The following is a 12,021-nucleotide window of genomic DNA, read 5'->3' as shown; positions in this document are numbered from 1 at the left end:
CCTCTTCCAGGCCAGCTCTCTGCTGAGGCCCGGGAAGGCAGTGGAGGATGGCCCAAGTGCTTGGGCCCTGCACTCGCATGAGAGACCAGGAGGAAGCACCGTAGTGGCCATTTAGGGGATGAACCAACGGAAGGAACTCTTTTTCTCTAACTCTGCCTGTCAAAAAAAACAAATCCATCTTTCCCTCTAAAAACTGGAAGAACCAGCAGCGCTAGGCCCGTGGTTTCCAGATGGCAGCAATCAGAGCATCGTGAGGCTGTATGCTCTATTCTTGGTCCCCACCAATACTGTCCTCCTGCGCTCGTCACCCTTTGTCACCACACCAGTTTACTCATTTTTATTATATTTGGTCCTTACAAGCATCTGCAAACCCTGTTTTTGTATATCAGGGAAATATAATATAGGTTAAATAACCGCACAACGAGCACATCAGTGTGATTCCATTTATACAGAATGTTCACAATATGCAAATCTAGAGACAGACAGTAGCTCAGCGGTTGCCAAGAGCTGGACAGTGGGAAGAAAATGGGGAGTGACTTTTGGTTATGATTTTTTGGGAGGTTATATTCTAAAACTAGATTAGATTCGCAGAATCCTATAAACTATAAACCATATGCACATCACATTGTGTTTTTGCAAGTTTCATTTTTTTATCTGCTTGTTAGCAGGCAGCCATTAATGCACCCTTTCTAGGAGCTGACACTATGCCATGAGCTTCAGTTCGAGCCCTAGCTGCTCCATTTCCAAACCCACTTTCTGAAAATGCGCCCAGGAAAGCAGCGGAAGATGGCCCAAGTGCTTGCGACCCTGCCACCCATATGGGAAACCAAGATGGAGTTTCAGGCTCCTGGATTCTGCCTGGCCCAGCCTTGGCCATTGTGGCCATTTCAGGGGTAAACTAGTGAATGGAAGAGCGATTGATCGCTAAATAAATCTCTTTAAAAAAAAAAAAAAAAAAAAAAACGACAACAGAGGCCAGCGCTGTGGCTCACTTGGCTAATCCTCTGCCTGCGGCACCAGCACCCCAGGTTCTAGCCTCGGTTGGGGTACCAGGTACTAGTCCCGATTGCTCCTCTTCCAGTCCAGCTCTGTGCTGTGGCCTGGGAGTGCAGTGGAGGATGGCCCAAGTGCTTGGGTCCCTGCACCCCATGGGAGACCAGGAGGGAAGCACCTGCTCCCGCCTTCGGATCCGCACAGTGCCGGCCATAGCGGCCACTAGGGGAGTGAACCAACAGAAGGAAGACCTCTCTCTGTCTCTGTCTGTAACTCTCTCTCTGTCTCTCTAACTCTGCCTGGCAAAAAAGAAAAAGAAAAAAAAAACACGTTTCTAGCAAAAGAATGCAAAATAAATTGATCATGAAACTTTTGGCAGAGAATTTAATCAAAGTTTACAATCCTTAAGTATCGCAATTAATGAAAAACCTACCCTTTCTTCTTCCTGTTGTTCCCACAGATCCATGTCTTTAATTCTCTGTTCCTCATAAGCACTCTTGATCAGCGGGATTTCTTCCAAACGTTTAGCTCTTTCAAAGTAGTCGATCTAAATGACATGAAAACAAATTTAACTTTTTAAGATAAAAACCTCTTTTAACTTACATTGAATTCCACCAGTCTATTCATTTACCTTCTTTTCTTGATTCTTTAGGCGTTCTTGAAGTTCCTTCTTTTCCTTCTCCAGCTGTTCAACCTGTTTAGCCATGATGAAATCTGGATCCAGTTCTTCCAGATCCTAAACAGCAATACAAATACACCATAAATTACAAATAAGAATGAAAAATGCTGAAGTCTGCACAGCTCACAGCTTAATGGTTTTAATTTAGGAAATAAAAATGGGAAATACGCTACACACTTCAATGTCAATATCTTTGAACGCTTTGGCACCAAGCTCTGTCTTCTTGATCTGTTCCAAACGCTCACGGACAGTTTTCTTTTTGATTTGTTCATGTTCCTGTAAGATTCGCTCCTTCTCTCTCTCCTTTGCCTCCTGGCGCAGCCTTTCTTCTTCGGCTTTCCGGACTTTTTGGAGTTCAGCTTCCCTCTGCTCCAACTCCTCCTTCTCCCGCTGAATATTCAGACTCTCAAGGCGCTCTTTCCTCTCCTCAATCGTCTGCCGGCGAGCCAGGATGCGCTGGTGCTCTTTTCGTGAGTTTTTAAGATATGCGGTAACAGCCAGCTGATGCTGCTCCTCTTTCTCTTGCTTCAAAAACAAACACAAGTTTTAAAATGACGGGGAAGTATCATACCATGGTTACAAGGCATTCAGGAAATGATGATAACCCCGGCACACTGCCCATCTGTCTGCATTTGTCTAAGCTATTCATCTCCAGGACCCAATGCTCTGGTGCCGTGCCTAGGCAGGCTCTGAACGGCAATGACGGAGCTGAAGAGCCTTTACCTGTAGAAGCTATTTTTCTCTGCACCAACTCTACCTTAAGGGTGCAAGCCAAAGAGGAATACTAACATGGCTCACGAATAAGAAACTACATAAGAAAAACCAAATCACTGTACTCTGCTACTTTAAGGGTCATGACCTGTGCAATCTGTTGTCTTCTGTAAACAAACCCATATTCCCACACTGCCTGTGTAGTACAGTGGAGTACATGGAAGGCACCTAAACGAACTGTGTATCTTACAACACTATCTAATGAAATACACTACCACGTACAAGAGAACAGGGAACTCCTCTCAGGCATCATCTCAAGCCCTTTTTTGAGAGATATAGCTTAAATGTCCCTCAAAAATTCTGTAATCCACTCTCCCTGTGAAAACGTATACCAGACAGGCATTGTGGCTCTGTGGGTTAAACAGCCACTTGGGATGCCCCCCCTGCATCAGTGTCAGTTTGAGACTCAGCTACTCCACTTGTAATCCAATTTGCAATCCAATCCAATGGCAGAGGATGACAGTCCAAGCATTTGGGTTCCCATACCCAAGTGGGACAGCTACCTGGAGTTCCTGGCTCCTGGCTCTGGCCTGACACAGCCCTGGCTCCTACAGACATTGGGGAAGTGAACCAACAGATGAAGATCTTTCTCTTTCCTGTCTCTGCTTCCCTGTCACTCTGTCTTTCAAATAAACAAATCTTTTAAAAAAGAAATGGTACCAGTATATGAGCTGGTTTGATGACTTCAAGTGCCTTGGCCAGCACTGACGACATGGCTGTCAGCTGGTTTCTTATCTGCTCTGAAGGCATGCTTTGCAGATGAGGCCCGATTGGAGCATCTTCTCGAGTAGCATAATTCAAATCAGATCCAAAGCTCAGAGTGCGAGAAGTGTGGTCAATACGAACCTTTGAAAATTAACGAGAAATGTGAAGTCATTCTCCATGTGAAGGGCTTTCCATAAAAACCTGAAATGAATCTGAGGAAACTATTAAACGAAGGTTACATTCCAAATCGAAAGGATTCGCCCCATGGCACTTTACAGTGGTCAGTTACCACTGCACCGAGACCTGAGACTGCAGCACGCCACCTTTCTAGTCCCTCCCGGCACATACCTGCAGGTCACAGTGCCTCGCTGCATCTACTATGGCCCGTTCCAGTTGGAAAGCATCAACAAAAGGAACCAGAGAAGTCAAACGAGAGAACTCAATGCTCTGATAAATCTGCGCCACCTGCATGGAAACACAGGGTAACAGCCACCATCTTCAACACTTTTGTGTGCAATCATTTTACAGCCATGGGAAATAAAAATCATGCACTGTGTATTCTGCAGAGAGAAAGAGCTGAAACTCAGAGCAAGTTAACAGTACACTGCGAGAACTGGTGGCCCAGTCTCAGGCCATCAACTACAAACCATATGCTTTGTTATCATCACACTCGACTATTCCTCTTTTCAAATCCTAGTTTCACAAGCAAAAAATGTTTAAATAATCCTAAAGCTATTAGTAAAAGACCTGCTACTTACCTAATACATTCAAAACATATTTTATAAAATTTGTGTCTGAAGGAGACTGGCAGCATTACTACTTGATAGTTATACTGCTAATTAACCTTCAACTATTTGTGTAGCACATAAGAAATAACACTGCTCACACATATAAAGAAAGCAGGCCAATGAAATGTGCAGAGAATGAAGTGACTATATAACAGCCGCCCCCCCAAATGAAACACATGGAAACCCAAACAGGAACATTTAAGCCATTATAAATCCTAATAGTCAAACCTACTCAAGAAACTAGCCAAGTATGTTAAAGACCGCCCATTGTTAGCACAGGGGAAAGGCCACCTCACTCACTATGAGTGGCAGTGACTGTTAAGTGTTCTGAGTCAAGTCTCTGAAGCTTTCCTGTGTCAGTCCTAGGACTGATTCCACCTTTATGCTACAGAAGGTGACAGAGGTACGTGAAGACGCTCAAGGCCACAACATGTTCTAACGGGAAGCAAACCAGAAAGGCAGGTTTTTATTGAAAGTCTGAGTAACTTAGCCATGGTACCATCAGCCTGTGAAAAAAAGGAGTAAGATTAACTCCACACTTAAAAAAAGGAGGAAAACGGTTACAAATGTGTAGTAATTCTTTCTAACGGACCACCCGGCGGCACGTGCGCCTGCACCGGCCCCGCTCGCCCGCTGGCTCACCTGCTGCAGGAGGCGGAGGATCGTGTTGCTCTGCAGCTGCGGCACGTACTGCTGCAGCTCTGGCTCCTTCTCGGGTTGCTCCCGCACCCAATTCAGAACCTGGAAAGACCACCACATTGACAAAGGTTTATGCTGGCTGCGTAACAGATACTCCAACATCTGAAATTCTTAAAAGATTTTTTTAGTTTATTTTTTAAGACAGAGCAAGAGAGAAACAGACAGAAATTTTCCATCTGCTGGTTTCATTACCCAAATGCATGCAACTGCTGGGGCTGGGCCAGGCCAAAGCCAGGAGCCCAAATTCCATCTGGGTCCCCAACGAGGGTGGTGGGGACCCAAGTACTTGAGCTATAGCACCTGCTGCCTTGCCAGGGTGAACATGAGCAGAAGGAAGTTGTAGCAGAAGCAGATGCAAGACTCCATGTCCGGTGTCCCAAACAGCAGCTTTACCTGCTCACCACAAATCCTGCCCCATTTCAACTCCTTTCATGTAATCACATAATCCAAAAAAAAAAAAAATCATAAAGCTATGGATATCTGTCCGAAGGTGACTGACAGCAATGGCTAAGTTAACCATGCTGCTAATTTTCCTCCCAGTGTTTGTTTAGCACATCAGAAATATCTTTTCTCTTAACATCAAGAAAAAAGAATGAAATGTGCACTGAATTCAAACATATGACCCTGCTTCTCTTAGCAAACACAAATACAACCTAAACCTGCAGTAATGCTGGCTATACGGCAGCATAATCAAAACTTCAACAACAGCTTACCTTCGTGACCCTCTCGCAGAGTTTTAGTGGGTTAAATTCCACTTCCAGCCAATTGTAAAGATCTTTCACTTCTGGAACAACATACTGTAGGACATTGAATCTCACCTACAGGAAACAAAGGGGACAAGTGCTGAAGGAAAGTTTCCAAATAAGATTCTGAACTGAGTATAAAGTATGAAAACTGGAACTCTGGAGAGACTGCTGGCCTCTGCCCGCTCTAAATTTACAAGAGAAACCACCCGCATCCCTGCTGCTCCACACTATTCATAAACCTAGCGTGAAAAGCCCCAGGAAATCAAATGTCTACTAAAACATTATCACAGTAGGATATTTACAAAGACAACTACTGTAACACAGACCATTTCCTATAGCAGGTAATGTACCAGTTTAGACATTATCGTACGAAAATTATCACACAAACATCACCATGGCAGCACTGTTCCCACTAACCCCAAAGCAGAACAGGCTCGAATGCTCAATAGTAGGCTCAACAGTAAGGCGGTGCTCAGAACAGCCCTCTGAAGCCACAGGCTCAGCAACCTCAGATCGAAAACATCTGGAAATTTCTGAAAACTGTACTGAACATACATAGAATTTATTTCTTGTCACTCCATAAATAATAAATCTTACATATCATATTAAGTATTTTAAGTAACAGATGATCCAGAGCACACAGAAGAATGTGCATGGTTAATACACACATATTACGCCAGTTCATGTAAAGACTGGACTATTAGACTATCAGTGGATTTTTTATTAAGGCAGAGTCCCTGAAATCCCTGTGGGTACCAAGGCATGACTGCAATGAATGGTCAAAAAGGAAAGCATTCATAAAACACATTAATAAATCTCACGAACATAATGGTGAGAGAAAACAATTTCATATAAACTACACAAACAAGACCAAGCTGTGGTTTTTAATCAGGACAGTGGCTATTCCCAGGAGTATGAGAGACTGGTGTACTTGGGAAAAACCTTATGAGAATTCACTCAACTGCATTTATAGTTCATACTTCTATAAATGAGTGCTTGAACAGAAATGAATTTCCCTGCACAATAAACAATGGTAATCATACAATCTTTCTTACAAAGTAACACAAACAAGAGCATTATGATTTCATAAAACACCAAGAACTGCCTATCACAACAAATCCCACCCTCCCTGTTTCTCCCTAGAATATGCCCCATGTTAGGAACTGCTAACGCAAGGACAGAGTAACTACCTGCTAGGACAGAGCAAGACTTCAAGTGCAGACCACGTGGAGAGACTGAGACAGATGCTAGCAGAGGAGGGCGTCCACATACTCAGGCACTCCCGGCTGGCTTTAGCACCAATGTAAAATGGGTGCATGACTGATCTCCGAACACCTCACTGCTTCTCCCTCAGAAGCACCTTCGCATTGCCATCAGTTCAGCATGGCACACACATTCAAGTGAAACACCCCCATCTCTAATCTCACTCCTATCAGGAAATTTAGATTCTTTCCATTAACTCATAGGGAATGATAGGGGGTTACGGCAGCTACATTTCCAACTAAAATTAACAACTGACTTTCTGATTTAACAATCACGCTTAGGAATTTTACTGAGTCTTTTCCTGAGATCAAGGAATTACTTACTCTCTTGCTCTCACAAATTCAGTTGTATGAGCCCAAAGTTCAGGTCTTGACCTGGCATGTTATGAAGAAATCACTAGAATTTACAAATACCTCCTTAGCAGTTAACCTAGTCACCAGACCAACCACTGCTTCTTCGAAACTTCTATACTTTCCATGGGCAAAGTAAGGATCCAAATATTCATGTCCTGGCTGCTGGCCCACTGCTAATCCCTCACCCCTGACCACTGATCTCTGACGTGGCATCCTTCAACACCATGCTGTGATGTGCACAGACCTGGGCTCAAAAGACCGGGAGTCTGGAACATACTCCAGTCTGGAACATTTCTTCAGCCTTTAAAGGCACACCCAAATTTTAAAAACTTATCTGCCAATAAAACCTCTGCTGTCGCTTTATGACATTTAATCCTACATCATCCCATTAAAATCTTGACCAAACACTACTTCACAGACTGACAGCAAGATACATCACAGAAACTTGCAAAGTAGAGAAATTCTTTTTAAGTTTTTTCCAAAGTTGACTACAAAGAGAATCCGAATTACTACAAGAGATAATGTTATAAGAGAAAAATACTGCTATCTAGAAAGCTTGTTAGTAGTTACCTAAATTGATGGATTCTTCCAGAACATTAAGGCCTTTCAGCAGTGACCAGACTAGATTTGCTTCCTTTCTCACTGACACAATAGCAGCGAGCTGCACTTGCTGTTCCCTTTATGGCATTTCTTTTAAGTGTTCTATTCACAAGGTAGGGACATTTAATGTTTAAATTCCAATTTTGTAAACTTACAGCTAAATTAATTTCCCTTTATACTTTTCTCTAGTACTTGTGCCTCTCACCCCCTTACCTCAAAGAACCGTGCTGGAGGTGACTACTATAACAGCAATTATGTCAGCCTATGGAGCCTGAGAACCCCTGGAACCTGAACTCTTCAGGAATACAGGTCGCCAGGCATATAACAGCCACTCCATAAATTTCCACTGACTCAGATCCAACAGGGCAAAGCACTGCAAAGATCACAAGTCAGACTCCACACTCTGAAGCTGACGGAGTGCATCTGATGGGTAAAGCTTGGAAATCTGCATTTTAAAAGGACAGCTGGCTAACCAAATACAGACAGAATATATTCGGAAAACAGAAAAATTATGTTGTACTCATCATGCAGACCTTCTACCCTGAGATTAATCCATAAACAATACAACTAATATTGACTTTGCATTAGCCACGAAGTATGCAAGAGGATGAGTAGACGGTATGTGAACAACACGATCTTACGTAAGGACTCAAGCAACTGGAGGCTTTGGTATCCGTGGGTGGCGGCAGGGGAGTCCTAGAAGCAATCCTACACGGGTACCAAGAGACAACCAATTTCACTGCCTAAACCTTATTAAGAACCACTGCTTTAATAAGTTTAAAAAACAAAAAAATTCAAAATATTTTAATGACCAGATTCAGCCTAAATTTGCCTCTTCATTATCTCTCCTGGCCTCATCACCACCTTCTGCGAGTGCCTGGTCAGTCTTCCCATGGTCCCCTGAAACAGCCATAACCTTCTGGACTGAGTGGTCCATGGCACCCTTCAGAGCCAGTCCAAGTTCTGCTTCATCAAAGGGTACACCAGTTGAACCCCAGCTCACTCACTCATCTCAACTAAAAATAAAGCTGACTTCCAGCTCCTACTCATGCATCAAAATGGCCTGGCAATAAATTAAAATTTCCAGAATTTAATCATGAACTATTAAAACTGACAACAAAGTTTTCTGCCCAAAATTTAAAAAACACTCAGACTAACCATATCATTAATAAGGCCAATTCGTGTCGGTGGGGCTTGAAGACCCAGTAGTGTTGCGAGACGACGCTGTTTTTCAACTATGATGCCATCCATATCCAGAAGTCGAGCTATATCCGTGCGCTCAGGGGTGATGGGGATGGAAAGCGTGGCCAGAAGGACTCTGGTAGACATTCTGTGGGGAGCAACGAGCAATCTGTTAAGTTTGTCAGTAAGCAGTAAATCACTTCTCTTCAATCGTCCGAGGAGATGTGACACACATGTACGTTACATAGTGCACTGTATTTAATATTTAAAATATTATCCCATCTGGGGCTGGCGCTGTGGCACAGCAGGTAAAGCCGCCACCTGCAGTGCAAGCATCCCATATGGGTGCAGTTTGTGTCCCGGCTGCTTAATTTCCAAACCAGCTCTCTGCAATGGCCTGGGAAAGCAGCAGAAGATGGCCCAGGTCCTTGAGCCCCTGCACATGAGTGGGAGACCTGGAAAAAGCTCCTGGCTTACGATAGGCCCAGTTCCGGCCATTGTAACCATCTGGGGAGTGAACCAGCAGGTGGGAGACTCCTCTCTCTCTGCCTTTGTCTCTCTGTAGTTCTGCCTTTCAAAAAAAGTAAGTAATTAAGGTGGCTCTAACAACCAAGAAAAATAACTGGCAATTGGAAAAGAGGGGGTAAAGGACAGAAAAACCAGACACAATTATGATAGGAAAAGCGGAAAGGCCCAAAGTGAAATTTTCACTTCAGTTGAATCCAGAGCACTGGATGACGCAAAGGATTGTGAACAGATGAGCCCACAAGTTAAGGGCTGGATCTCAGCTTCACTACTTCTAAGACTATATAACCTTAGTTTTCCGAGTCATTAGGTCATTGTGAAATTTAACCAAAAAGTATACATAAATAGTCAAAGGCTCTCTATTACTAAAGGGAGGGTGTAAGCATCCTGAAGGAAAACAGAAGACAATGAATTTCATAATGGACACTGACCTCGAGATTGAAAAAAAAATTTCTAGAACTCAGGCGATTCCATGTGTTGCTGTAAAACTGAATGACGGGGCTGCTGCTTTGGCGTAGTGGGTAAAGCCGCCACCTGCAGTGCCAGCATCTCATGTGGGCGCCAGTCTGAGTCCCAGCTGCTCCACTTCCAATCCAGCTCTCAGCTCTCTGCACTCTGGGAGAGCAGTGGAGGATGGCCCAGCTCCTAGGGCCCTTGCACCCATGTGGGAAACCCAGAGGAAGCTCCTGGCTCCTGGCTTTATATCAGCACAGACTCTGCGTTGCGGCCATTTGGGGAGTGAACCAGGGGATGGGGGACCCCTCTCTCCCTCTCTCTCTGTCTCTCCTTCTCTGTGTAACTCTCACGTAAATAAATCTTTAAAAAAAAAAAAAAAACTGACAGTATACAGTATGCCATGTTGCTAAGCAAGGATGCCTAGCAGGTTAGGTATATTAAATGCATTTCTGACTCATGGTATTTCCAACTTAGGATAGATTTTCCAGGCTGTAACTCCCTCAGAAGTCAAAGAGTGTCTGTATTCTATATTTTATAATGGAAGGGGAAAAATTACTCAATGAAATACTTACAGCCTAGTTTCTCCTAAGATTAGACTCTATAGGTACATGGATAAAAGGCTTATACACGTAAACGTTCTTTAAAAAAAAAATAAAGATTTATTTATTCACTTATAAGTGTTGCTGAGGCCGCGCCGCGGCTCACTAGGCTAATCCTCCGCCTGTGGCGCTGGCACCCGGGTTCTAGTCCCAGTTGGGGCACCGGATTCTGTCCCGGTTGCTCCTCTTCCAGGCCAGCTCTCTGCTGTGGCCCAAGTGCTTGGGCCCTGCACCCGCATGGGAGACCAGGAGGAAGCACCTGGCTCCTGGCTTTGGATCGGCGCAGCACGCCAGCCATAGCGGCCATTTGGGGTGGGTGAACCGATGGAAGGAAGACCTTTCTCTCTGTCTCTCTAACTCTGCTTGTCAAAAAAAAAAAAAAATTATCCAACCCAAAATCAGTAGCACAGACTGAGAAATCCCGACACAGAACACACTACACTGTCATCAGGCACAAGATGCTGGTTTCATGATTCCACCACTAGCCAACTACTTGACACTCTTACCTTTGCATCTCATCTTGTGTAAGATTCTTCCTCATTTCTCTAGACAGATGGTAAAGACGATGGAGTGTAGACGCATGAAAAAGAGCATTTCCAGATTTCCAAAACACAGTTGAGACTTTGTTATAGTAATTTGCCATCAGCTGAGGTTTAGGTGGTTTTTTAGACAAGGAGAACAGCCCGTGAATATCCTCCACAGCTTTGAATGCTTCCTGAAATTGGCAGTACAGATTATAGTTATTTCATTCTAAAGCAAATCTAATTCAAACCTCTATGAAAATCCAAAATACAGACACACAAAAGTAGCAAATATAATTCCCCTCTATGAATTTTTTATACATCTAAGTTTAGTATCTGACATATTAGAGAAAATTTCCATAACTACAAAAACATTAGCACTTTAAACTTCAAAAAAAGAAACGAGAGAACAAACTAGAAAGAAAATATTTGCATATATTATACCACTTGGGGCAGTATAAAGAAAAAAATCTAGGAGCTGGCGCTGTGGCATAGCAGGTAAAGCCACCACCTGCAGTGCTGGCATCCTGTATAGGCACTGGTTTGAGTCCTGGCTGCTCCACTTCTATCCAGCTCCCTAATGCACCTGGGAAAGCAGCAGAAGATGGTCCAAGTTCTTGAGTTCAGAACATGAGAGACTGAGAGGAGGTTCCTGGCTCCTGGCTTCAGATCAGCCCAGCTCCAGCCATTGTGGCCATTTGAGGGATAAACCAGAGGATGGAAGATCTTCCTTCCTTCTCTTTCTCTCTCTCTCCCAGTAACTAACTCTACCTTATAAATAAACCTTCTTAATTACTATAGGGGTCGGCACTGTGGCACAGCAGGTTAACGCCCTTGCCTGAAGCACCAGCATCCCATATGAATGCCGATTCGAGGCCCGGCTGTTCCACTTCCCATCCAGCTCTCTGCTATGACCTGGGGAAGCAGTAGAAGATGGCCCAAGCACTTGAGCCCCTGCACCCGCGTGGGAGACCTGGAAGAAGCTCCTGGCTCCTGGCTTCGAATCGGCTCAGCTCTGGCCACTGCAGCCAACTGGGGAGTGAACCATCGGATGGCAGACCTCTCTCTCTCTCTCTTTCTCTGCCTCTCCTCTCTCTGAATAACTCTTTCAAATAAATAAATAAAATCTTTAAAAAAAAAA

General features: G+C 44.0%; 1 protein-coding gene and 2 non-coding genes across 3 annotated transcripts in view; all 3 read right to left on the bottom strand.

Moving 5' to 3' along the window:
- EIF3A (eukaryotic translation initiation factor 3 subunit A) overlaps nt 1–12,021 on the bottom strand; it is a 42,507-nt gene that overhangs the window by 18,746 nt on the left and 11,740 nt on the right. Inside the window, exons 6-14 of the mRNA XM_008270597.4 lie at nt 10,866–11,074; nt 8,756–8,927; nt 5,349–5,453; nt 4,579–4,677; nt 3,497–3,613; nt 3,104–3,289; nt 1,850–2,197; nt 1,625–1,729; nt 1,427–1,540 (exon numbers count right to left, since the gene is read on the bottom strand). Coding sequence (XP_008268819.2) covers nt 1,427–1,540; nt 1,625–1,729; nt 1,850–2,197; nt 3,104–3,289; nt 3,497–3,613; nt 4,579–4,677; nt 5,349–5,453; nt 8,756–8,927; nt 10,866–11,074 — 1,455 coding nt within the window. The remainder of the gene's footprint in view (nt 1–1,426; nt 1,541–1,624; nt 1,730–1,849; nt 2,198–3,103; nt 3,290–3,496; nt 3,614–4,578; nt 4,678–5,348; nt 5,454–8,755; nt 8,928–10,865; nt 11,075–12,021) is intronic.
- Nucleotides 3,937–4,068, bottom strand: LOC127484276 (small nucleolar RNA SNORA19). The gene has a single exon (XR_007911157.1). It is a non-coding gene; the product is annotated as a small nucleolar RNA SNORA19 (small nucleolar RNA).
- On the bottom strand, nt 5,114–5,240 carry LOC127484278 (small nucleolar RNA SNORA19). The gene has a single exon (XR_007911159.2). It is a non-coding gene; the product is annotated as a small nucleolar RNA SNORA19 (small nucleolar RNA).

Source organism: Oryctolagus cuniculus, chromosome 15 (genome assembly GCF_964237555.1).
Source record: "Oryctolagus cuniculus chromosome 15, mOryCun1.1, whole genome shotgun sequence".
NCBI lineage: Eukaryota > Metazoa > Chordata > Mammalia > Lagomorpha > Leporidae > Oryctolagus > Oryctolagus cuniculus.
Note: the sequence above shows the minus strand (reverse complement) of the source record. Positions and strands in the feature narration are given on the sequence as shown.